This window comes from Prunus mume, linkage group LG1, assembly GCF_029339155.1.
Source record: "Prunus mume cultivar Tortuosa linkage group LG1, ASM2933915v1, whole genome shotgun sequence".
Taxonomy (NCBI): Eukaryota; Viridiplantae; Streptophyta; class Magnoliopsida; order Rosales; family Rosaceae; genus Prunus; species Prunus mume.
The window spans coordinates 18,465,820-18,489,195 of NC_142698.1; the positions used below are offsets into that span (position 1 = coordinate 18,465,820).

General features: G+C 37.8%; 5 protein-coding genes across 7 annotated transcripts; 1 reads left to right on the forward strand and 4 right to left on the reverse strand.

Moving 5' to 3' along the window:
- Positions 1 to 390: 390 nt before the first annotated feature.
- LOC103318594 (FRIGIDA-like protein 1) lies at positions 391 to 4,112 on the reverse strand. Its single transcript, XM_089051503.1, is given in 4 exon segments — positions 391 to 1,208; positions 1,210 to 1,641; positions 1,741 to 1,910; positions 3,004 to 4,112. Coding segments are annotated over 4 exon segments (2,031 nt in total). The 5' UTR covers positions 3,923 to 4,112; the 3' UTR covers positions 391 to 698.
- A 923-nt stretch (positions 4,113 to 5,035) lies between these two features.
- On the reverse strand, positions 5,036 to 8,885 carry CSD1 (copper/zinc superoxide dismutase 1). 2 transcript variants are annotated; one of them, XM_008219920.3, is made up of 8 exons: positions 8,688 to 8,885; positions 7,867 to 7,955; positions 7,684 to 7,785; positions 7,453 to 7,548; positions 7,141 to 7,172; positions 6,952 to 7,027; positions 5,695 to 5,748; positions 5,036 to 5,232 (listed from the first exon to the last, which is right to left on the reverse strand). In XM_008219920.3, exons 2-8 carry the CDS (start codon positions 7,940 to 7,942, stop codon positions 5,210 to 5,212), a joined length of 459 nt encoding a protein of 152 aa, XP_008218142.1. In that variant the 5' UTR covers positions 7,943 to 7,955; positions 8,688 to 8,885; the 3' UTR covers positions 5,036 to 5,209. The 2 variants fall into 2 exon arrangements, with proteins under 2 accessions (XP_008218142.1, XP_016651950.1); XM_016796464.2 differs by having other exon boundaries at positions 8,663 to 8,849.
- Positions 8,886 to 10,752: 1,867 nt separating this feature from the next.
- LOC103318595 (uncharacterized) lies at positions 10,753 to 16,058 on the reverse strand. Of its 2 annotated transcripts, none has more exons than XM_016792364.2 (17): positions 15,877 to 16,058; positions 15,444 to 15,754; positions 14,538 to 15,265; positions 13,990 to 14,062; positions 13,744 to 13,785; positions 13,388 to 13,450; positions 13,245 to 13,294; positions 13,137 to 13,164; positions 12,775 to 12,906; positions 12,629 to 12,689; positions 12,390 to 12,497; positions 12,157 to 12,284; positions 11,887 to 11,956; positions 11,609 to 11,647; positions 11,476 to 11,516; positions 11,251 to 11,380; positions 10,753 to 11,050 (listed from the first exon to the last, which is right to left on the reverse strand). In XM_016792364.2, the coding sequence occupies exons 2-17, from the start codon at positions 15,750 to 15,752 to the stop codon at positions 10,932 to 10,934; spliced, it is 2,121 nt and encodes a 706-aa protein (XP_016647850.2). In that variant the 5' UTR covers positions 15,753 to 15,754; positions 15,877 to 16,058; the 3' UTR covers positions 10,753 to 10,931. The 2 variants fall into 2 exon arrangements, with proteins under 2 accessions (XP_016647850.2, XP_088907622.1); XM_089051496.1 differs by having other exon boundaries at positions 15,444 to 15,757.
- A 907-nt stretch (positions 16,059 to 16,965) lies between these two features.
- Positions 16,966 to 19,339, forward strand: CAND2 (Protein of unknown function, transmembrane-40). Its single transcript, XM_008219921.2, has 6 exons — positions 16,966 to 17,538; positions 17,990 to 18,181; positions 18,468 to 18,630; positions 18,711 to 18,813; positions 18,917 to 18,998; positions 19,092 to 19,339. The coding sequence occupies exons 1-6, from the start codon at positions 17,236 to 17,238 to the stop codon at positions 19,167 to 19,169; spliced, it is 921 nt and encodes a 306-aa protein (XP_008218143.2). The 5' UTR covers positions 16,966 to 17,235; the 3' UTR covers positions 19,170 to 19,339.
- A 327-nt stretch (positions 19,340 to 19,666) lies between these two features.
- ACP1 (acyl carrier protein 1) lies at positions 19,667 to 21,356 on the reverse strand. Its single transcript, XM_008219922.3, has 4 exons — positions 21,197 to 21,356; positions 20,669 to 20,779; positions 20,416 to 20,538; positions 19,667 to 19,965 (listed from the first exon to the last, which is right to left on the reverse strand). Exons 1-4 carry the CDS (start codon positions 21,263 to 21,265, stop codon positions 19,837 to 19,839), a joined length of 432 nt encoding a protein of 143 aa, XP_008218144.2. The 5' UTR covers positions 21,266 to 21,356; the 3' UTR covers positions 19,667 to 19,836.
- Between the last annotated feature and the right edge of the window lie 2,020 nt (positions 21,357 to 23,376).

Genomic DNA, 23,376 nt, shown 5'->3' on the forward strand with positions numbered 1-23,376 from the left:
ACTACAAGTCCTTCCTCCACCGCGGCTATCTGGTTCACCACAAGGGTGTATATTTTGCGATCAAAATAGTAACTATGAGTCTGTCAATGTTGAGGTGTTTTATAATCAGATGAAATTCAATTAAATGCAAAATCTGCTTACCATTTTAGTTTAGGAAATGGGTAATTTTGTCACAGATCTTATGTCGTCTAGCTGGCAATTGGGTTTGGGACATAGGTCAAAATATCTTATCCCCAGTTGGACCCATTACACAAACATGTAGGCCCAATTCCTCTTGGGTTGGATTGGGTTGGGTTGGCATATGACTGTAAATGCAAATGTCGAATCAGGCCGGACCCCAAAATCTCTTTATTAGATATATATATATATATATATATATATGTGTGTGTATTTTTCTTTTTCTTTTTGTAAAGTAAAGCGACACATAACATTAATCTTTACCTTTGTAAAAGGATCTTAATTTCAACGTGCTCCAAATCTGGCCCAGACACCAGCCTTGTAATTTTCAGCGTGGTAAAGGCAACGACCCCTGATATAATGTGCTCTCGCCCGAAACCACCCTTTGAAAAGCTAAAAAATCTAATTGATTACAGTTCTCTTATGCTAATGGTTGAAAAACACAAACACAAACCCATAACATAACACAGAACAGAAATACCAACAGCTGAGTATAAATTACCAGGAATGCCAGGATTGTGCTAAAGGTGATAAATAGATGGCGGGCACTGAGACAGGGTGCCATATCCACTACTGGAAGACACTGACCGGTCATTGTAATTAGGCATCCTCACTGGATCCCTAGAGACATAAGCGATAGAACTATTTGGGCTCCCATTTGTAATGCGAACGGGTGGAGGGCTTCCTGCTGATCCAAACTGCCCACTCCTACCATTTGCAGCTATGCTTGTCCCATATCGTGTGGCTAACGGACTCATATGCGAGGACGCATGACTACTGCCCTCCAGTCCATAGGACGCAATTGCTGAGTTCAACCCATAGTCTCGAGCTGTCAAGTGCTGGGTATGGGTAACAGGAGAGGAACCCACCAAACCATAGGATCGAGCGGATAAGTTATTATGAGTATCAGGAGTGCAGTGTGCCGAATCATAGTATCCAGCAGAGTATTCTGCACCTTGCCCTAAGAATGAGCCTCCTTGCTGAAGATGAGATGCTCGCAGTGAGTTAAAGGTGGAAGTGGTTCCATATGAAGGTATTGGGAGGAGTGGTTGCTTGTCCAGGCATTCCAGCTGATGTTAAAAAGTATTCTGTACCTCGACTCTCAAACAAGCCTACTTGCCGAAGATAGGATGGCTGTACAGAATGTACTGTGGCTGGTTCTCTAAAAGAAGCATTTCGAGCAGCTGGAGCTGGAGCTGTCCGCTGATGCTTATTTCTGTTCTGCTTATTTGGTTGAGTCTTCGAATCAGGGGCAGTACGTTTCTTTCCACTCAGGTGTTGCACCTGAGTCTCGCGGCCAGGAGCTGTTAGAGTTGCTTTCCTCTCTTTTCTCTGCCTTCTCAGCTGTGTGATGCGTTTTCTGAGGGTTTCAGGAGAATATTGTGGTTCAACGCGAAGCTTGTAGTCATCAATGCATCGTATTATGCCTCTTAGGGCGACTATTTCTTTCTCTCTGGCCTCATCCTGCATGGGGTTTAATTTAATAAGATACAGTATATAAAAGACGGCTGTTTCATCTGAGTCTAAGGAGTGTTGAAGAGGCAAAAGAAACAAAACCTATACCTGTGCACTAAGACGATCTTGCCCCCTCTTGCAACTCACATCCTTTTTGGCGAACTTCAAATGTTCTTTAAGCAGGGGTACAGGGGAGAACTTGTCAAGCTGTTCAAATGCATGAATGAATCTAATAGCATCAAGTCGCTTGTTCTCTGATACAAGCTTTTGGATAAAATCTACAGGACAAAACAAATTTGTAGGTTTGATAGAGGTAGCAAAAAAAAACAATAAAGATTTTCTTAGTTCAAGACTACCGTCATAAAATAAAAACAGCCAAATGGTCCAAAATGACGAGGAATCACAAACATTAATGAAATGAAAAATGACAATAGGAGAATTTCTAGCAGCTAATAACAGAAGACATCCACAATAACGAGAGCATAGGTGCCACAAACTTTCTTTCCCTGTAGCCATGTACTTGATACTCCTCAAAGACTAGTGGAAACTCCAAATATGCATAGTATTTGTCACGTATTAAAAGCTTCTAAACCATGTTTCCAAATAATAACAAGGCTCCATTTGTTTCGATCTAAAAATGTTCACAAAATTGTTGCTTCAGCCCAGATATACATCAGAACATTTCCATTGAAAAACTATATATATCTCTACGAATATCCAATTTTTATGCTACAATTGGGGCTGTAACTCTTGGAGGACAGATTATCATTCACATTTAGAATGAAACTGTAAAGTATGAAAAATCTTCTTAAATTTTCTTTACATCTCATATTTGGTGTGAATAATTTCTCATTACATTATTGATAACATGTTCATTAAGGGATGAGAGTTACTAAAACACCATAATCATGAACAAAGGTAAAGACGCCATTTTGGTAACAAAAACTGCCATTGCAAGTTGCAACAACTCTAAAGCACCAAATGATACAACAAGTATGTCTCATGGCCAGGCCATGCTGGATTGTGGGGTGATCAAATAAGGAACTGTCCTCTTTAAAGTCTTTTTTTTTTTTTTTTTTTTTTGGGACAGAACTACAATAAGTCTTTGTAAAGAAACAATATCACATCAAAGCTTAGAACGTGACATCTATATAATTTTGTTTAGAAAGGTGCACTCAAATTAACCAGACTTAAATTAAATATATACTTTTGTTTACAGAAATGCCACACAGTTCCACCATAACCAACGGATAATCCAATTTCTAAGAGTAAAACTACAAATAATCAAGGCCACCAAAACCAATTCATAAAGTAAATATCTAATAAAGATGGAAAAAAAACAACAATAAGAAAGGCTCTCCAAAAACTCACCAGAGGCTCTATTGGCCAAACCAAGAGACCTAAATAACTCCGGTGCCCATTTACGCTCTGCTATGCAACCAACAAGCTTCAGAGTCTCATCACTGTCAAACTCACCAACCAACCCAAAAGCACCCAAAAGCTGCAAATAACCCCAAACCTCCAGAGAGTTCGTCGTTTGACCTCTCACCTTTGCCTTCCAAACCAATGCAAGCTTCATTGCCTCTTGACTAATTTCAGGTTTTATCACAGGTCTCACTTTCATCAGCTCTTCTAACAAAAGCACACAACTTTTCCTAACAACAGTGAGTTCAAGGTCCCCATCTCCCTTAGTTGACTCCGATGGATAAAACCATCTTACTGCCTCGAGCACGAGCGTCCCAGCGTCCACCGAAACCTTAAGCGCATTTGCGATGAGATCACGCACCGAATCCCTTTCTTTCAAATGCTCATTCAAATACAGTAGCAATGCCTTGCCATCATGTATTGGGACACCATTGCAACTCGAACTTTCTGGTAAAGACTCTCCGGTTTTGACTTGGGTTTCGACGAAATTGAATTGGGTTTTCAAGGATTGGAGGGTTGCAGTGAGTTGGGTATCTTTAGAATCGGATCGGGAACTCGGTTGGGGGTCAGTTGGATTGAATTCGGTTTCTTTAGAATTGTCGTGGAAATCCAATTCGGTTTCTTTGAAACTGGGTTGTGATTGCAGAGTGGGAGTGAGATGGGTCTCTTTGGATTGTTGTTTTTGGAGTTGGTCGAGTTTGGATTGGATGGAATTGTCGATGGAGAGGAAGTGTTCCTCGAGGTCCTGCCATTGGAGGGTAAAATTGGCAACTTTGGACGCATGGGTCTTCAGGAGGTTGAAGGATTTGCGGAGCTCTGGCCTCATATGAAGCTCCCCTGAGATTTTCTCCACGGTACTGGACATCGATCAGTTAAAGGCCGCACAAGAATTGTATAACGAAGTCGATTGCAATTTGGCTTTAGTAATCAAGCCCTAGAAACTTTGGATTTTGATTTTTGGGGTGAAGGAGTGTCGACCAGAACCAGTTAGGCGCCTTTTTCGCTCTCTCTCTCTCTCTCTCTCCTCCTAGCGAGCGTGCTTTACTGTTAGCGCATTACGGTTGGTGAAATAAATCAATTATACATTTTTATATTTACATCTTCCCTGCTATAGTAAAAATAGTATTTACAATAGTATAAAGAGAATGTAAAAGTAGATTTACACTCTCGAAAATACATCATCCCAATATGGATGCTCTTACATCATTTACTGGATTTTCTCTTTGATCTTGGCAATCCGTATAACACTGATTGGCCAATTCTATTTAATCTAATTGAACTAAAATTTAATTCATAAAATTTGTACTTGAAAAGCCATGGGCCTTTTAGCTTTGCTTTGTTAACAATTTTTATTTTATTTTATACAAGTGATATTTGGATAGACGAATTCAAACACCAAACACATAACTTCAAGTACAACGATAATTATTCATTTTATTTTAAACTTGCATTTTATTTTGCTTATTAAGTTACAATGTCACTTTTTTATTAGAGACATGAGAGAAAGTTACAAGCACTTTACATTTTATTTCACTAATTGCTCACCTTGCATTTTATTTTGCTTATCAAGTTGCAATGTCACTTTTGTTATCTAAAGACATGAGAGAATTTTTACTCTTAAAACACTTAAATTACAAGTACCTTGCGCTTTATTAATTTTGCTTAATTATTAAAGAATTTGCACTAGGGTTTGGGGATGTTGTATCGACACTAAACCCAATGTATATTATTTCAGGATAATAATAAATAATAATTACGATCATCTTCTCTAGCTATTGGTCAATCCAGTATCATCTCGTTTATTCAATAACCACTATGGCAATCATTACCTTCGTCATTATCATTTTCATCATCGCTCAGTCATCATCTTTCTTGTTACAATACTTATAATCATCCGAGTCGTAAGATAAACGATCTCTTTATCCTTGAAGTTTCGAATTTGAACCAGCGACATTGAAGAGAGATAAAGAAACAAACATGCACAAACTCATAAGCACTCTATAAATAGCACCAAACAAAACAATGTCAGCCAAATATGACAGATGTATCTTCTTATTCAAAGGAGTTTTGTGTTCGGTTCCCTCTCAAAGCTTATAGAAACTAGTGCATTCAACTCAAACTGCATGTCTTGTCTTGAGCTTTGTGATCAAGTTCAGTTTTGGAGACCAATAATACCTGCACAAAAATAGAACAGAGCATAAAATTATAAGCACGTAGACTTTCACAAACAATATAAAACTACGCAGCAACAGAGAGACCTCTACAACCAACCTCTACAATACAATATAAATTATAAAAGCTAGATAACAGAGGGCTATACAATACAACACAAAAACTGTGCAACATAGACCTCTATAAAAAATTTGCAACCTAGATAGACCTCTACAGATGAACGCAAAAGACAATATCTATAAACCACATAGAATCAACTTAATTCAAGTTCGCCTTCTCATTTCTATTGTAAACTAAGCAAACCAAGATTTTGCAAGTAAACCAATGTAATTTCATGGATAACCGTCCATTTCCAGAGATGTCAAAAGCACCTTAAAATGATCATACAACAAGAATAGTCCAAAGTATATGACGACAACTGTAAGATCAGCATTTTGTTTAATGAGATTAATCCAATCAGCTTACCACAAGCAACCCTGCCACCAGCATTTCCAGTGCTTTTGCTAAGCTCATGTCCACCTGTGTACAACATGAGTGTTAGGCAAAGAGAATATAGCACGTAGAAGCTTATTATAGAGTCGGTAGTTCGACGGCTTAATGCTTGCCAAAGAGAGTTCTATAGCCCTTAGGATAAAGATATGACCGTAGGATTTCATAGAGAGAGCCTTTGGGCTCCTCTGAAATACCCAAAAAATGGATTGTATTCATGTTACCACGTCAGATGGTTGAAAAAGGGGTTATTGCTACCTAAATATGGCTTTATAACTCGTTTTAGCTCTGGACAAAAGATGGGAAGCAGGGAGTCAGACCAAAAAGAATTAGTTCTTTGATCCATTTGGTGTCTGGAAAGCCCTCATTGATAGATATAAAGAGAACACAGCTATTGAAGCTATTGAATCAACTGTGGGACTTGAGCTAGTTGGCATATCTTAACTTTTTGAATCTTCCTCTATAGCATCCGATTACTGATTCTTTTTCTGACACAAACAAAGAAGATAGAAGAAAATCTTTGCACTGTATTCGCGACAGAAGGGCTTTGTGCAAGTGAAGAAGAAAGAATGCTTGAGATTCCAAGTAAGGCATTCTCCCCGCTAAGGGAGGTAGGAAAAACCTCAGTAAAGATATCACTCACGCGGTAGTTTACTTGCTTACTCTTTATTTATTTTCTCTCTCAATGCTCGTGCAAAGAAGATTGACTGATGCCATACTCTTCTATAATAAATAGTTATTCTAGTGCAGCTAGGAGAGCTAACTAAGACTAGGAGCTGTTCGGGAGGATTAGAAGGGGTATGGATGCCAGATCAAAGTAGAGAAATAACAGAACTGTCAGGTTTTTCAGCTCACACCTAGATGGTAATTAAAATTGACATGGAAATAGAAAATAACTCATAGGAACTAGAAACTGACAGTTAACCAATACTCTTCAGCGTCTTCAGCTCATCTAAAAGGGTGAGAGGCACAAGAAAAAACAATGATAAAAACAAACAAAAATATACCAAGTCCCAAATGATTTGCACATATTCAGCAGCTATTGTATGCCAATTGGAATGAGAAGCAGCCTAAAATTACTCAAAACTACAAGAGCGCTTACTACAGACAGAGGTGGAGTGGGGAAAACCCACTGAAAGGTGTCAAGGTGGGACCCATCTCACTGACTACCTCATTATGCTAATTGCTATAAGATGGAAACACTTGAGAGGGAGAGAGAGCACTAAAACTTACCCTTGCCCAGGTCATCGGGGTCTGCATGGACAACAATCGCCCTACCAATGATTGATTGTGGTCCAGTGAGAGGAATCTGCAAACAATAATGTAACCTTTATACAAGAGGAAATGAACTTCAAAGAGAGGTGGAGTACAAAACTTTTACAAATAGCATAAACTAAAAGTAAACATGGAGGCCAATTATACCTGCTTGTCAATAATTGTGAAGTTTGCAGTTCCTAAAGCAAAAAAATAAAACACATTAAACTCAGAAAGTATCAAATCGTCGCAATAGACATAGATTGAAGTATTCAATTCCCGTTTGAGCCTTCCTATCAATGTAACTAACAAGAAAACCATGCCTCCCACGCAATAATAAAAACAGAGAAATTTAGAGTGTTAAACAAACCGCAATGACAAAGGAATAAGTAAATTTGATGACCACAAAGTTGTCAATAAACAACAAAATGGGTGTTCAGGCGATTAAGAAACAGAAAGAAAGAGCAAAACAATATCTACCATCGTCCCCAACAGTGATATTTCCAAGATCACCGGCATGGCGAATCTCGTCTTCAGGGGAACCATGGTGCTTGGCATCAGGATTGAAATGCGGTCCTACAAGATAGTTGACCATTAGATACAAGAATATAAATTATGGAAACAGAGTGGAGATCTACTCTTTGGTTCTTTGATCTTGCCCCAACTCCACCAGAACTTAAAGGAAGACAAGTACTGGTCAATGGTCCTTACCAGTTGACAAGCAACCGTTGGTTGTGTCTCCAAATTCATGGACATGGAAACCATGAAGCCCAGGCTTGAGGCCAGAAATACTTCCAGTCACAGTAGTTGGGCCTGGAATAAACAAAAGCAATCAATTTGAACAGTACAGTAGCAATATACATCCCATGAATAATCAATTAGCATTTGACATACCATCTCCCTCCTGGGTGAAGTTGATGGTTCCTTTAACACCCTCACTGGAGCCAAGAACAGCAACACCCTTCACCATGGTTCAACGTGATCTAAGCAAAATAACTATTAGATAAACAACAAGAAAGACCTGATTGAAAAATTAATGGAGCAGAACATGCGCACACACACAAACACACATATTATATAGCCCTGAACCGTTTCACTTTAAACTAGACTTAAATTGAAAAATAGCATTAACAATTTAAGATGAGTCATTGATTGCTCTACCAGCTCCATTTTTTGTTGCATAAACACTCCAAACAGTAAGACCTCAGAATAGCAGTCCATATTTTCCACAAAACTTTCAGCTTTCAAGAAAAATTTATTATAAACATATAATCACGCGGAAAATTTGTAAAAACAAATCAGAGCAACCAGTATCCTGCTCACCCAGAGCGAGAACTGATGAGATCTATGAACAGTCATGGAACTCACAAACACACAGACAAACAATAAAAACACTAAATCCAAGTAGATAATCAAGAATTCAAGCTCAGTCACAGTCGTCCAATTCTCAATAAGAAATTAAAAAAAATGACAGGAATTGGGGGACAAAAAAACACATTTGGCATATTATGAAGAATAAAAGGCAGATCTTTAAGATCATCAAGAAAGTCGAACTAGAATTACAATAATAAATAGTTAAAATCCAAACGGAGCTATTGTGTACAACGTTCAGATAAAAGAATCAAACCCATATCACAAAAATGTAATTTTGTTCAGGAAGAAAAAGAAAAAGCTGAAAATTTGAAGTTACCAGATAGGAAAGAATCAAGCTTTACCTCAGAACACCCCTTAGAGAGAAACAAAGAAAGAGAGCAGAGAAAGAAGGTGGTGATTTAGAAGAACCAATCTGAACTGAATCGGATGTTATGCCGATGTGGTTGACCTTTTTAAGCAACTGGTATGCGATTAAGAGCCAGTCTATAGTAACGCATTGGGAGCCAGTAGTGAGATGATTCTAGAGTCTACTGTCACCTACCCACGTTGGGGCAAAATGAGAAATTCACAGTAATTGGGTAGGCTGGGCTTAGTTTGACGTGGGCTGAAGCTCATGCAGGCTTGAAGTTGAAGCCTCTCTCAGCTACACGACAATAAAACCTAATTAAAAAGAAAACGACATAATTGGCAAAAAGGGTGGTGAAAAAACTACAATCATCTCACGTGGGAAAGAGAGGTGAGTAAGTATGTAATGTATGAGTTTTCAAGTGTTCATGTGTTGTTTTAAAATATATATATATATATATATATATATATATATATATAAACAGATAGAACTTTTATTTTATAATCCTCAAATATCATTTCATTTTAAAATGACACCACCTCCACTTCACATCCAACTCCACCACTTGTATTTCACCAATCCAAACCTCTATTTGTCCATACACATTCAAGATCACCTCCACCTCTACAAAAACCTCCACAATCACTGCTACCATACCACCATCACCTTTGATCCCCATCACCACCACTCAATTGAGTTATTGACCAACTCCACCTTCATCACCACCACTACCTCCACTCTATCACTACCACTACCACCACATGATTAGTACATTAACATTTTTAGAACATCATGTCTATTGGATGTCGAAATTAGTTTCAAATTGTACTAATTTTTTAAAAATTGTAAGGATGATCTATAAATGAAGACCTAAAAATAGATGGTTTTGATCATTGGAAAAAATGTATTTTCCTCAAATAAAATTATTTGAGGATCCCAAACTAGATGTATGAGTTTTCAAGTGTTCATGTGTTGTTATATATATATATATATATATATATATATATCTTATCCACCGACAAAAAGGACGCATTTCAAGGTTGAATACAAAAATTTGTTCTCCGTGAAAGCATGAATTCAAGTTACATGTCATTGTTGGTAAGCAAAAGTTGTAAATGATTAATATGGTCATTACCTCTAGAAAATAAAACATTATAAAAATCATATTTCTGATTCTGAAATTACCCTAAAACATCTTCTACTAATGTATGCATGTAGGCAAACAATGCATGTATTATGTATATGGGATGCGCCTCTACTTTGGGGTAATCACACCAAAAATTCACGCACATAGGGGTAAGAAGGATCTACGACTGCGATGTTTCTTGCTTTAGCAGATATCTCCAAACCTGCCAATAATTATTTATTTATTTACTTATATAATGAGTAGAATATTGTGACATTAGTTGATATTAAATCTTGGGAGTTATCCAATTTAATTTAATTTTAAACACCAAGTATGGCAAAACAAGAATGATAGATTTTACCAGATACAATGACCATGAGCACAATCAGAAGAGCCAATTTTGATGAAGACTTGTCCATGTCGTTTTGAATTAGCAATTAGATAGCAAGAATGTATAAAATATGTATATAGTATATAGGAAATTTAATGATGCACTCAAGTACTTGAAGTTCCAGTAGTAATATGCTATTTATATATGTGAAGCGATTAGCTAAAAAGTTAAATTTAAGTCCTTGCAATTAGCTAAAGTGGTGAGGGTAGGTGGGGAAATGGGTTAGAATTTGATTAGGTCAAGAACTGGACTCCCTCCTGTAATAATAACAAGACAAAACAAAGTAAGAAATTTATAATACATAGAAAAACGTATCTTGTTTATTTTGATAAGTAAGCGGAAAAATACATCTTAGTGGTTTATGATTTAGGGATTGCTAAAAGAATTAGCTAAAAATGGTAAAAGATCTTAGCCCTCTAGGTTAACCCAAGAAGTGGAGGGGGAAGGTAGGTGGAGAAAATGTTGGTTGCTCCCTGCCCATGATGGGTAAGGTGTGCCCTGTTGGAACATAGCTACAGAGAGAGTACATGATCCATTAAGACATTATATAAAGATAGTCTTCACTTTAATCTGTTTTTTGCCACACCATATGATTAAATACTATGTGGTGTTTCCTTTTAGCTAGGTTTTCTCCACACCAGAAAACTTGTACAAAAATGAATCTATTCCAAGGAAGGAGAAGAGATTATATCAATGAAGAAGGCCTGCCTCCAACTTTTTTATCAGAAATCAGACAGACTTCGGGTTCTATGCATCGAATCATGCTCAAGCCACTTGCGAGATTCTCTCCACAACTGGGTTTCAATGCCCAACTTCTTCAGCTCCAGAAGGCCACGCTCAACTGCATATCAAATTTAAGGCCTTAAGCTCATACCCTATTTGTCATGTTAGAGAGAGAGAGAGAGAGAGAGAGAGAGAGAGAGAGAGAGAGAGAGAGAACAAAATATCAACAATGGCAAGTTCCAATCTTTATAACCAAAGCATTTCATAAGTAAGACAAAGAATATGATTAGAGAGAGCTTAGAAAGAAAGAGCATGCACCGTCAACTGCGTCATGTGAAGCGGTGGGTGATTTGGAGTTGTGGTTGATCCAGAATTGCAAACGCTCATCTGCTATATCTGCTTCCACCCCATGGTTTTTGGCTCTTCTCCAGAAATATGCAAGCCATGCCTACAAACAACTCAAACCAGCAAAAGAAATGGCATTTTTCACACAAATATTTACACTTCATCGAAAATAAGGAGGCGAAAGGTGTCATAAATTACCTGCTTGAAAAGCACATCTTCAGACTCCTCTTTGCTTAGTTCTGAAATCAAACGCATTTATCAACAACTCATGGCATGGCTTATGTCAGAAGATTAAGTTATTATAAATCATGTTTTTGGGATAAAATCTTACCAAACGCTTCAAACTGTCCATCAATTGGTAGCTTCAACTCTACATGCATGGAGGAAAAAAGTCATCAGCCAACTATCATGATGTTTCAGTTAATTTACCATTCCAATTAACCCCATATGGAGTGCACAGTTTTGGTTCTATTGGTTTATTTGATCCTTTTGGTTTACTGATGCACACAGCTAATGTCACTTGAAATAATCGTTTATACACAATGCACATACACATGGTCTGATAATGATTAAAATGAATCACTCAATTGTAATCAAGAACCCCTTCACCTGATAGACCAGTTTTCATTGAACTGGGTCGTCGATGTTGAGCCATCGCCAGCGCCACTGCATCCTCTACCTTTGAGATAATTACACTAAAACTGGTCATTGCTATGCAAATCTACAGATCAATTCAAAGACAAGTTTTGTTTTCTGTTTTATTAACTTATTTGCTAATAAGAAAAGACTCAACATGCAGGTCTACAAGTATAGCAGTGAATATAACCCTTTTTCAGCATCCAGACTAACAGGGTTGCAGAAAAGAATGCAGAAGAGAACCTTCAATGAAGCTATTTCGCGCAGACCTTTCTCCACTAAAAGCATGCTCTCAATGTTTCTCTCTCCCGAGAGTTCATTCAAATCGAGTGGACTATCTTCTCTTTCATCTATATCTAGATCATTGTGTTCTGAACAGAATTGAATTAAAGAAAAAATCCAATATCATCCTTCAAATAGAGAAGGCAAAGACAAACATACAAAAGAAACAATAAAGATTGAGGCACTCAACTTACCTATCTCCTCCTTAGCTTTCTCTCCAGCTGCTAGGACAGCTTCAACAGGAAGAGGAGCAAGAGCTGACCAGAATTCATATCTTGATGTGGCAATCTCAGCATGAATACCTGCCAAAATACTCTACTTCCCATTAGATGCAAAATATGTTTAGTAAAGAAATGCAAATGATATGTTTCACCTCCTGAGGAATTTTTCGAGAACACAAATGCATCTTGGAATTTCTTACTTAACGACTTACCGTGTTCAACACATAAACTCCAGTACCGAGCAAGCCAAGATCTCTTCAAGACCACCTCTTCCTAAGATAAAAACACTGAAAATCATGTAAAAAATAGGGGGGGAAACAAGAACTGATAAACATGAGCTGAAAAATTGAGAACAAACCATCTCTTCGCGAGTAAGTATCATTCTTTGAGTCATAATCCGAAGCGATTTCAGTTCATACTCTGCTTCATCATTTCTACCACTACCGCCACCACTGCCACCATGAGTTTGTGCAGCCAATCTCAAAGCAGCCTGTGAGAAACATGTTCTAAGTCATGGTGAGGTTATATTTCAATCAACTTGAATTAGACCAGATAGAGAATGATACTGTCTAAAAACCAAAGCATTTCAAAGACAATGTGCACAAATTAATGTTAATAAAGTTAGTGACATGTGCTATGTATGCATACACATACATCACATACATAGTACATGTGCTGTGTAACGGTGCAGGTATATGAATGATATGTTGAAACACACACCTCCCTTTGCTGCAGTGCTGCCTCCTTTCTGAAGACAAACAAATGAGAATTAGCATTCTCTAAATAATCAATCTGGAAATACAAATACATGAGAACTTTGAAGCTTGCCTGCTTAGAAGACGGGCTTCTAATGTTACACCTTCTCCAAGAGTAGCAACCTAAAGAACATACAAACAATTAGATACGACTACAGTAAGAGAAAAAAGTATATGAACCAATAAAAGTGAGAGTTTATTAGTATAAAACATTACCTGTTGCTCGAGCTGTCGAGCTCTTGCCTCTGTTTCCTCATACCTCTCTTCTGCAAGTCGAAGCTGGGGAAGCACATATCAAAATGGAGTGCCAAAAACAAATATGATAACAGTATCAAATTATCAAAAATGTATTTACACCAGTGGATCTCTATCATATTTCCCAAAATGCAAATCTTGTGCTTAGTTAATGGTGCTGCAATAGCAATGTCCAAGAGAGAGCACTATATTAAATTGGATCAACTGAAGATGTCTGTTGCAGCACTTTCTGATGGTTAACTAGGTCTGGAAAAGCTTATTTTCCAAATTCAAACAATTTGACATTATTTATAGAGAAAAAAATGCATTGGCATCACCTTTTCAAGTAAACTTTCATTTTCTTCCTGTAGCATATCAAGCTGCAATGAAATTTACACTTCATCAGTTGAGTCTCAATTTGATAACTTTTCTTTTTCAATTCTCTAGTTTTCACCTATGAACTTAAAATTTAAAGTCAATTAACTTCAAATATAACTAACAGTGTTCTAAACAGGAAACAAACGGAGACGAAAGATGTCACAGCAGTGTCCATAAGTTGTAATAAAACACAGGTAACTACATACCTCATCTTGTAAAGCAGAAGAACGCTGAGTCCTAGTTTCTCTCATGTTTAAACTGCCTAAATCCATAGACAACCTGCTCATTGACCAGAGCTAGAAAGGATTAGATATAAGACATACTTGTTAAACGGAATTGAAACAAACCACATTAAAGAACTACTTTATATCAAAGCAACAACAAAATCGAAACATGAGCTACTATGTTGAGTCTCTCTCATATAATCATATACGAGTAAACATGAGATTTCTGCTGTAATTGTTCCAAGATCAAACAATCGTCCCATAGAGTTCAAGTCTATCTAGAAACGAAATAGAAAAACTTTGATTTCTGAGTTATCTAAAGCATGTTTGTCTTCAAAGGCCATATTAAATGGAAAAGCGATATAACATAATCTGGACTTGCAAAAAGAAAAATGACATTCCAAGGTTACAACATTCACCCTGCAACCCCTCCCCAAGAAAAGAAAAAAGGAACAACAGAATACCAAAAGAAATAAATAAAGAATTGAGATGATGATTCACAAAGTAGTACACATTTGAAAGCTTGATACCTTTTATCTCTCCGATTGTCAACTGCAGCAGCTTCTGATAGAATGGCAGTAGAGGGTGGCCTAAGTGATATAGGTACTGGCTCTCTCCGATTATCAACTGGACCATCTGCAGAAGAGGGTGGCCTAAGTGATATAGGTACACTAGCTGGTACCATGTGGACTGGCTTGGTTCCTAATTGTGGACGAGCAGCGGCTAAGGAACGAGCAGAGGTAGGTTGTTCCACAGAGTTGGTAGGCTGATATGATCGAGTAGCGATGCCAGAACGTATAGAATGTGGTTGTTCTACAGAGTTCATGGCTGACATAGACCGAGCAGAGGTAGGTGGTTCTACAGAGTTGGTAGGCTGAGATGATCGAGTTGCAGCCATGCCAGAACGAATAGAATATGGTTGTTCTACAGAGTTCATGGCTGACATAGAACGAGCAGAGGTAGGTTGTTCGTTGGAACTAGACTGCTGCAATGGTCTAGTAGCTATTGAAGAACGAAGAGAATGTGGTTGTTCGGCAGCAGAGTTTATGGATTTAGTGTTGATGGATTGAAAGGGTCGGCTTGCTGGCGTTGAATGAGCAGATGATGGCTGTTCTGCTTGGTTTAAGGATTGATATGATCGGCTAGCTGGTGTTGAATGACTTGAAGATGGCTGTTCCACAGGATTGACAGATTGAGATGATCGGCCACCCGGTGTTGTGCGTGTAGATGTAGGTTGATCTTGAACAGTACGAACTGACTAATAGTAGCACAACGACATTTAGGTTTCAATTCAAGTAAGTATGATGTGCATAAAAATATAACAACACATTAAAAACATGTGTTCGTAAACGTTCTCTTGTCAGACTGTGAATCTGAACTGTTAACTTCATTAATGTCAAAGTCTGGCAAGAGAACATTACCCACAAGCCCATTACCATTGGGGAGCGAGGGCGCATTGATCTTCCACCGGCAAGTCCGATGCTCCCTGTGCTGCTTGACAAGCTGCTAAGATCATAAGAAAGGTCGTCGTCCTCCTCATCGTCGTCCTCAGTTGGTTTATTGGCCATCACATGTGCAAGTCTTTGAGCCGCAGCTTTCGTGTGCTGTGCTTTCTTGGCACCCCCCATTCCAACCGACCCCGACCTCCCATGGTGGTGCATTGGCGACTTCATTGGTGAGGTTGGTGGTCCGGGGGTGCTGCCACCGCTCTTCTGCCTGACATACACCGGCCTCATTCGATCCATGGCTACTGCCGCCCCATTGCCATTGAAATTTGATGAACACCAAGAAAAATTAACAAAGCAAATACATACACAAACAGCAAGAGACAAACAAAAGTTGAATTCTTTATCTTTAGCAGAAAGAAACCTGCTCTGGTGGATTTGTTCAAGGCAAATGCAGTTCTAGTGCCTCCTTGCCTTAAAGGGATGCCATTGCTTGTAACACAAGAAAACTCAATAATATCACATTATCCCAGAATTAATTCAAAGGATATTTCATAAGACTTTTTCAAACCCAGTAAAATTTTACAGCTTTTTAATCCAAAGTTAGCTTTCTTCAATGAAATCCTGCTGAATCAAAAATCCAACCTTGTAGGAATTCTGGAGTTTTCAAAGGAAATGATCCGAAAAATAAGGCACGGAGGGAGAAAAATTAGAGCTTTTGGCGTTCATTACAACACGTTTGGTTTGAATCAGTAACGGTTAATTTTTTTAGAAAACTTTCCCTCAAGATTATGAAATATCATACCAGCCCCTGATATTTGGTGCTAAGTAACAATTCGAATTTGGTGCTAAGTATCATCGTTTGGTGCTAAATATTTGACAATTTACTAATATACCATGTTATTAAAAAAAATACCATGTCAAACTATCTAACACAAAATCTTTGCAAAGGGCTAGTGGTTTGGAGCAATTGCTCCCCCGAGTGAAGATCCTAACTTTAGCATCCGTATAGTGTGTGTGTGAGTTTAATATATTATCACCCCCTTTCGATAGAAAAGATCTTTAAAAAAAAACCAAAAATTCTTTATTATAATCCGAAATTTCTTCAAGTGTTGGTAGCTTTCTTTGTCACTTAATAACAGCAGATTTTCCCTAGGAAAAAAAAAACAGATTTTCTATGAAAAAAATAAGAAGACAGCAATATCAACAGATTTGGCCCACTCTCTCTTTTAATTTAATGGTATTTTTCTTCTTGGCAAAGAAAATAAAAAAAAAGATATTTTGCTTTAATAATATACAAATTTATAAATAAACCCAATCCTAGACATGTATTTATAAAAAAACTCAAACACTATTTAAACATAGAAACACACCCAAAATCAACCCCAAAGTTAATAATTGTATATTTTTTGGGTGTGTTTATAAATGTTTTGTGTGTATTGAATTTTTTATAATTTCAGCTCCTATTTTGGGTGTTTTAGAAACCCCTAATAATAATAGAAATCTCAAAGTCGGGTAGCAAAATCCGAATAAGTGTATCGGGTTGTGCTGCTTGTTCCTAAACCCGCCAATCTTTACGTCCCAAACCTCCAGTCATCGCTTCTGACCAATCGTAAAGAAGCAGGTGAAGAAGTGGACTCTGCTATTTCCTTGTACACCCAAGTGCATAAAGGAGCCCCCTTTTCCACCACACCCATTATCTAGGGTTAGGGTTTTCGAGTTGAACCCCCAAATCGATCTTAGGGTCACTGAAATTAGGGTTGTTTTGTCCCAGAATTAAAAAATGCGAGCTCTCCAAGAGGCTCCCTCACAACCTGGACTTCCAATTTCACTTTCCCCGGGCTCAAATTCAACTCTAGGCGAAGGGGCTTCGGGTTCCCGATTCTACAGCTGGCTTGGTGAGTGCCATGGGGCTTTTCACAATATCGCTCTAATTGTACCCTCGCTTCTTTTCGTCCTGTACTTGGCCTATCAAGCAAGGAAAAGCTTCTCGAAGCTCTCTCATGGCCGGTCGTATATTATGATCGCGTATTATGGGTGCCTTTGGCTTGTTAGCTTGCTCAATCTTGCTTGGTGCTGTTTACAGGTTCGTGGCTCTTTTCCCCTTTTGAAGTTTGTAGCTTTGCCTTGATCCTTCATTTTACCTTGAACCTTTAAGTTGAATAGTAGAATGGTTGTAGCTAAAATTTAAGGTTCTAGGTTATTAATTTTAGACCGTTCCTGTGATAATTGTTTTGGATTTTCTTAACGATCCTTTGGTTATAATTGCTGCAATAAAGTGTGATGGATATTTGGTTATGGAAATTTCGTGTGCTTTTCAAAGGTAAATTGTTATAACATAAATTACTCTGAATAGTATGAAAATGATTGCTGTTTGGGTATTTTGAATTGTTTTGGTAGCTGTATATGAGGTGGGGAATAATGGTTATTCAAGTTTTGTGTATTAGAATTCGTAGTTTATGTCTAAACTTCTCCTTGTGAGGCATTTCTTGACAATTTTGCTAAGATCCGGTTGAATTGTCACTTCTTTGGCGCAGGCATGGGAGTGCACTCCTGGAAAAGAACTAGCCTGGAATTTCTTATCTTTGTTCACAACCTCCGGGATGCTATTTTTGGAAGTAAGCTTGCTGGCATTTTTGATCCAAGGGAATTATGCAAGTGGACTGGAAGCTTTGACACGGACTTTCGTTGTCTCAGGGGTCCTTGTTGTTTTGGATATACTTCTCAAGGTATCAGTCTTGCTTTTCTCAAAATGGATTTTCACCATTCTGAGCTAGCTATGCTTGCCAGTTACTTCTAGAATATGAATATGAGACTGTGGAGGTACAATGGACTTTTATTCTCGCTCCTTTTCTGCTAGTGGCATATGCCAAAACTCTTAGCTCCCAACTTGTAGTTGTAGGGTGGTTGACCCAATGCAATTTGCTAATTCCTTTCACCTGCTTATTTTGTTCTCACTTGAAGCATTATCATGGTACATAATGGACTTATAATTTCATATTGTGTCTCTTCCAGGCAATCTATCTATTTGGATTTGGAATTCCATTATTCGTTGACAACAAAGATCGTACAGATCGGATGAAGTGGGACTTGTGGGTTGTCCACAGGCTAGTGATTACTGCAATTTATGGCTTCATATTGTTCATGTACCATTCCAAGTGGAGAGAAAGGTTACCAGGTAAGTTCATATGATGTTTACATCAATTTCATAGCTGTCTAATAGAACAAACTTTTGATGTCTTTGTTCTTGTTCTACAGCAAGACCTGCATTCTACAAGTATACCGCTGTCATGTTTATCTTGAACATACTAGCCCTGTTTGCTTGCGGGCTTACTGGAAATGGGGCTAGATTTGGGTTCTGGTATGTGTGTAGATTGGTCTTTGATCTGAAGTTTCCATTTGACCATTATTTTATTCAAATATTAAAGAACTGCTTTAAATATTTCCCAAATTTTTATTTGCAGGCTCTATGGTGCCACTGTTGTCTGTTATCATGCCCTTTATCTTCCTCTTTTGTATGTAACATTTCTGGCAGACTTCTTCCAGGTATTTGTGACTTTGTGTTTTTCTTTTTAAGATAGTGGTAGTATTATTTTGTTTTATTTTTCCAATTGGTAATTGTACTTTGGATGAAAACAGGAGGAAGATCTACATTTGGAGAATGTGTATTATTCAGAGATGAAAGATGCTGGTTTCTTTGATGCTGATTGGGAGTGATGCAGTAACACTTGATCACAAGATTATTTGGTCACCGCACTCGCTGTATATAGAAGTCAATACTGTATCTTGAATGAATCTTTTCTCATACTGTATCTTGAATGAATCTTTTGTCATATTGCATCTTGGGTTGCTTTTGCAGTAAAAAATAATGAAAATTGTATTTCTAAGACTTATGCCATCACTGCCTTGAGTATGCAGGTTTATATATGTTGAGGCATCGACATTTTGAATGTATGCATGCCTGTAAAGAAACGAACTTAACTGGTCTTTTTTATTTTCAAAATAAATTAGTTGGTCAGATGTATTCTAAGTTCTGTATTTTACAATGAGAACTAGTAATTGTAATCAACTTACGACAGCATATAATCATCTAAATTGTTTTATCATCTTCATATTTCGGCAAAATTTACGATGAGGCTGTAATACTGGGATTACAGTAATTAGCTATTGCATTTTTTTTCTTTCCAAGACTAGTTCATGGAAACAACATTAAATTTGCTGGAGGAAACAAAACCTTTTAAAATAGGCGTCTAGAAAAATACAATTGAGAAAGAAAAAAAAAACAAACGCAACTTGGTAAATTCATAATTTCATATTTAGCAACTCAACTAGTCTAAAGCAGGCTAAGAAGTGAATACGCGGACTCTTGCTTTGATTACTATCTCTAAGCCTTGTTTTTCTCAATGAGCTTCTCAATAAGATCGGCAGCGTCCTGCACTGTTGCAATGCTCTGAGCACTATCCTCTTCCACGCTAATACCAAATTCCTCCTCAAGTCCCATTACAATCTCAACCTGCATGCCGTTTTACATCAACATGACAACATAAATCAGAAGTTATTAAACTTAATAACAACTACACCAACTGAAACACTTAACATGGATAGACAAAACCAAAATGAATTCTAGCCACTAACATTGTTGAAACTTGAAAGCAAGAGAATTACAAAAGCTGGTAGCCTGGTACCAACAAACATCCCAACAGTTCCTATTTCTTCACTCTTTATGGATCAAATCAAACAACAGACATTATATCTTCACTTTTCAATCCGTTTCCGTATCAGTTTTTCTATTTCATAAAATATATCTCCTGCTAACAAGAAATCCAAGGGAAGACAAATGAACCAATATAATGTACCAAACAATGCCCCATCTCTAGCAAACAAAAGCCGCATGCTTATAGGAAGACAAACAATGCAGGATAAAGAAAATGGCAAGTAGCATCTTAACAAATATTGAATTTACCGTATCAAGAGAATCAGCTCCAAGGGCTGCAAATTTTGACTCGCCGGTAACTGCAGAGTCATCTGGTAATGCAAGTTGCTTTCTTACTATCGTACACACCTTTTCCACTGTTTCTGGCTTGGCCTGCTCAAGGACATTTAACATTAACGATGGTTATCCATATATTATTAGGCATTTAGTTTTTACAAGATTTGAGACTTGTGGATAAATGAAACAAAGAAAGGCTCTCAGCTTATGATATAAAAATACATACAGCGCAGGAAACAGAAAGGTGTACTGAACGTTGCTGCAACCCGAAAGAAAGGGAATTTCTTCCGTGATCAGAAAGTGAAATTGACCTCAAACCATTAGTCCTGGGCAATGCCTGTTCAACCATGAGTGCTTCAGTTCATATTCAAATCTAAGAGAGCATACCAATAGAGTTCAATAAGTTGTTTGTTTCAAACACAACCCCCCCCCCCCCCAAAGAAAACCATAAAAGACCTAAATCCCAGTGAAATTAGTAACGCAATAGATGAATAGATGGGTACAATAAGAAAAAAATAAATTATCCAAATTCTTGTAAAATCTCAAAAGTAGCATTAGGTAACATCACTGAATTTTATCAGCAACCAACCAGTAAAAAGTAAGGCAAATGACAATAAAAAATAAAAATAAATGGCACCAAATTCAATAATTCTATCTAAAATTAAAAATCACTGGCAATTAAATTATATACAAATATTCAAAAGGAAAAAATGAAGCAGAGAAATGGTAAATTATGACAATAGACTGGGATTACGAGATTTTGATGAGAGCGAGGCGGAGAAGAGCGGAGGGAGATCGAAGAAGCTCCTGAGATGGCGGCCATTGATGGGATCCTGGAGAGATCAAATTGCAGGAAGAGAGGGAGAGTGAGAGACGGCGAAATCGAGGAGGATGAGAGTGACAGAGAGGTCGTTGGCTGGTGGGTATTTATACCTGTTTTAGTTTTCTAATAAGACTTCCCTGCTTGACACGTGTACCATGAAAGAGAGAGAAAGAGAGAGAGAGGGTGAACTGAAGAACCGAGCAAATAGAAACTGGAAGACAGTGAGTGAGTGTTCATAAACGTTTTTGGGCTATAAACGCTTTTGACTTAATGGGCCTTATGGGCCAACGCATGTTGGATAGGCTTTCTTTAAATTACACCTTTTTATTTATTTGAATTGTTTTTTGGCTGTATAATGATTTTCAGATTCGGGGAGACTCGAAAGATAACCTAACAACTTTTAAACATATCATTAGAATGCAACCATGTGGGTAGAGGTTCAAAAATACTAAGCATCCAATTAATATTTGTGTAAATCCTGTAGGGGACTTTTTCCTCCAAAGATCTGCAAATGGGCTTTAAAAAGGCAGATGATAAAATTATCCCATTTGCCTGAGTTCGAAAATTAAGCCTCAAAATACCTCGAAAAGGCAATAGAGCCTTAGGAAGTATTTTGGTTACTTTCACCAACCAAAATAATGGCAGCTTACAGATAATTTATGCATGCTTACAGAAAAAAATTTAAGCTTGACATGAGAGACATGTGGCATGTGAGCAAAATCAACATGAGTTTAGCACTAAGAGGAAATTTAGGCTCTCTTAGAGGGAAAAAGGGAAGTGTTAAGGTGAGAAAAGAGAGATTTTGTAGGAGATTTGGCTAGGAAGAGAGAAATGAAGAACAATGCTCTTCTGACAGCTTGACAGATACTCTGTTTGCCAGAAGGGAATAATGGAAAAGATGGTGAACAGTGCACGAGATTGCTAGGTTTTTGCAAGTTAGAGAGAAAGCTTGCTTTCTAGGCGTGGGTTGTTTTTGTTGGGTATAAGAGGCCTCATTTTATAGGCGTTGGAAATCATCTATTCCTAAGAAACCTTAATGGTTTCTACCCATTTTGGCTAAGCTTTTCCCTTCCTTTCTCTTCTCCTTCCCTGGCTTTTCCTATCTTGGTGAAATTTTCTCTGTTTATTAGCACAAAATCAGGAATTTTGGGAGCTCAAGGCCCCATTTTCCTGCAGCTGTCTCAGTGACATATTTCCATTCCCACCATTTTTTTATTATTGCTTTCTTCTCTCTTTTCCATGGCCAAGTCTGATGGGAAAAGGAGTTGGGAAATATATGCTGGTTCGAAGGGTGTTTCTGGCAGCTCGCAAGCTAATATTCTTTGGTTCCTTGAATGTTTCTTGCTTGGAACTTGCTCCCCCCATGTTTGGAACCTCCAGCGGCTTTGTTTAATGAACTTGCAGACCTTCTTTACGTGGCTTCTATTTTTCCTGCAAAGGGCTGAGGCTTTTGTGGGCTTATTGTGAAGCTTTGTATAGGCTAAGGTGGTTCATTAAATAAGTGGGCTATTTTGTTAAATATTGGGCTTTGAGTCAATAGGCTATTTGGGGCTATTTGGGTATATTTGAGCTATTTGGGCTATTTCTTTTCCTCTTGTGCTCACCCACATATTTGGGCCAAGAAATGGGCTGAGTCTCGAGGCTCCCAAGCAACCCGAAACTTTCCATTTCTCGGCCCATTAATGAGCCTCATGTTGATTTATTACCATCCATACCACAACCCACTCAAGCAAGCCCCGGGCATTCGAGTGGCTTGGGCCCACTTAGGCTTATAGCGTGGTTGGGTGTGTAATAATGATTTCCTGCTTGGCATGACATGACATGTCGCTTGGCATGTTTTTTATTATGCTTGATGAGATAATTAGCATGGATTTGCAGGGTCGATATGTTCTAGCATGACGAATTATTTATTTAGCATGGCATGTGGATTGCAACTCGCATGTGGCGGGTTTTTGTGTACTCCGTTTTACGCATTTCCTTGATAGAGTGTCATTTTGGGCCGATAATTTATTCTGGCCCGACCGTGGATTTTTTGGGCCTCAACAACCCATTTCTCATAATCGTTTATATTAAACACATCAATAGAATTTTAATTGTTTATGTTAATGAAA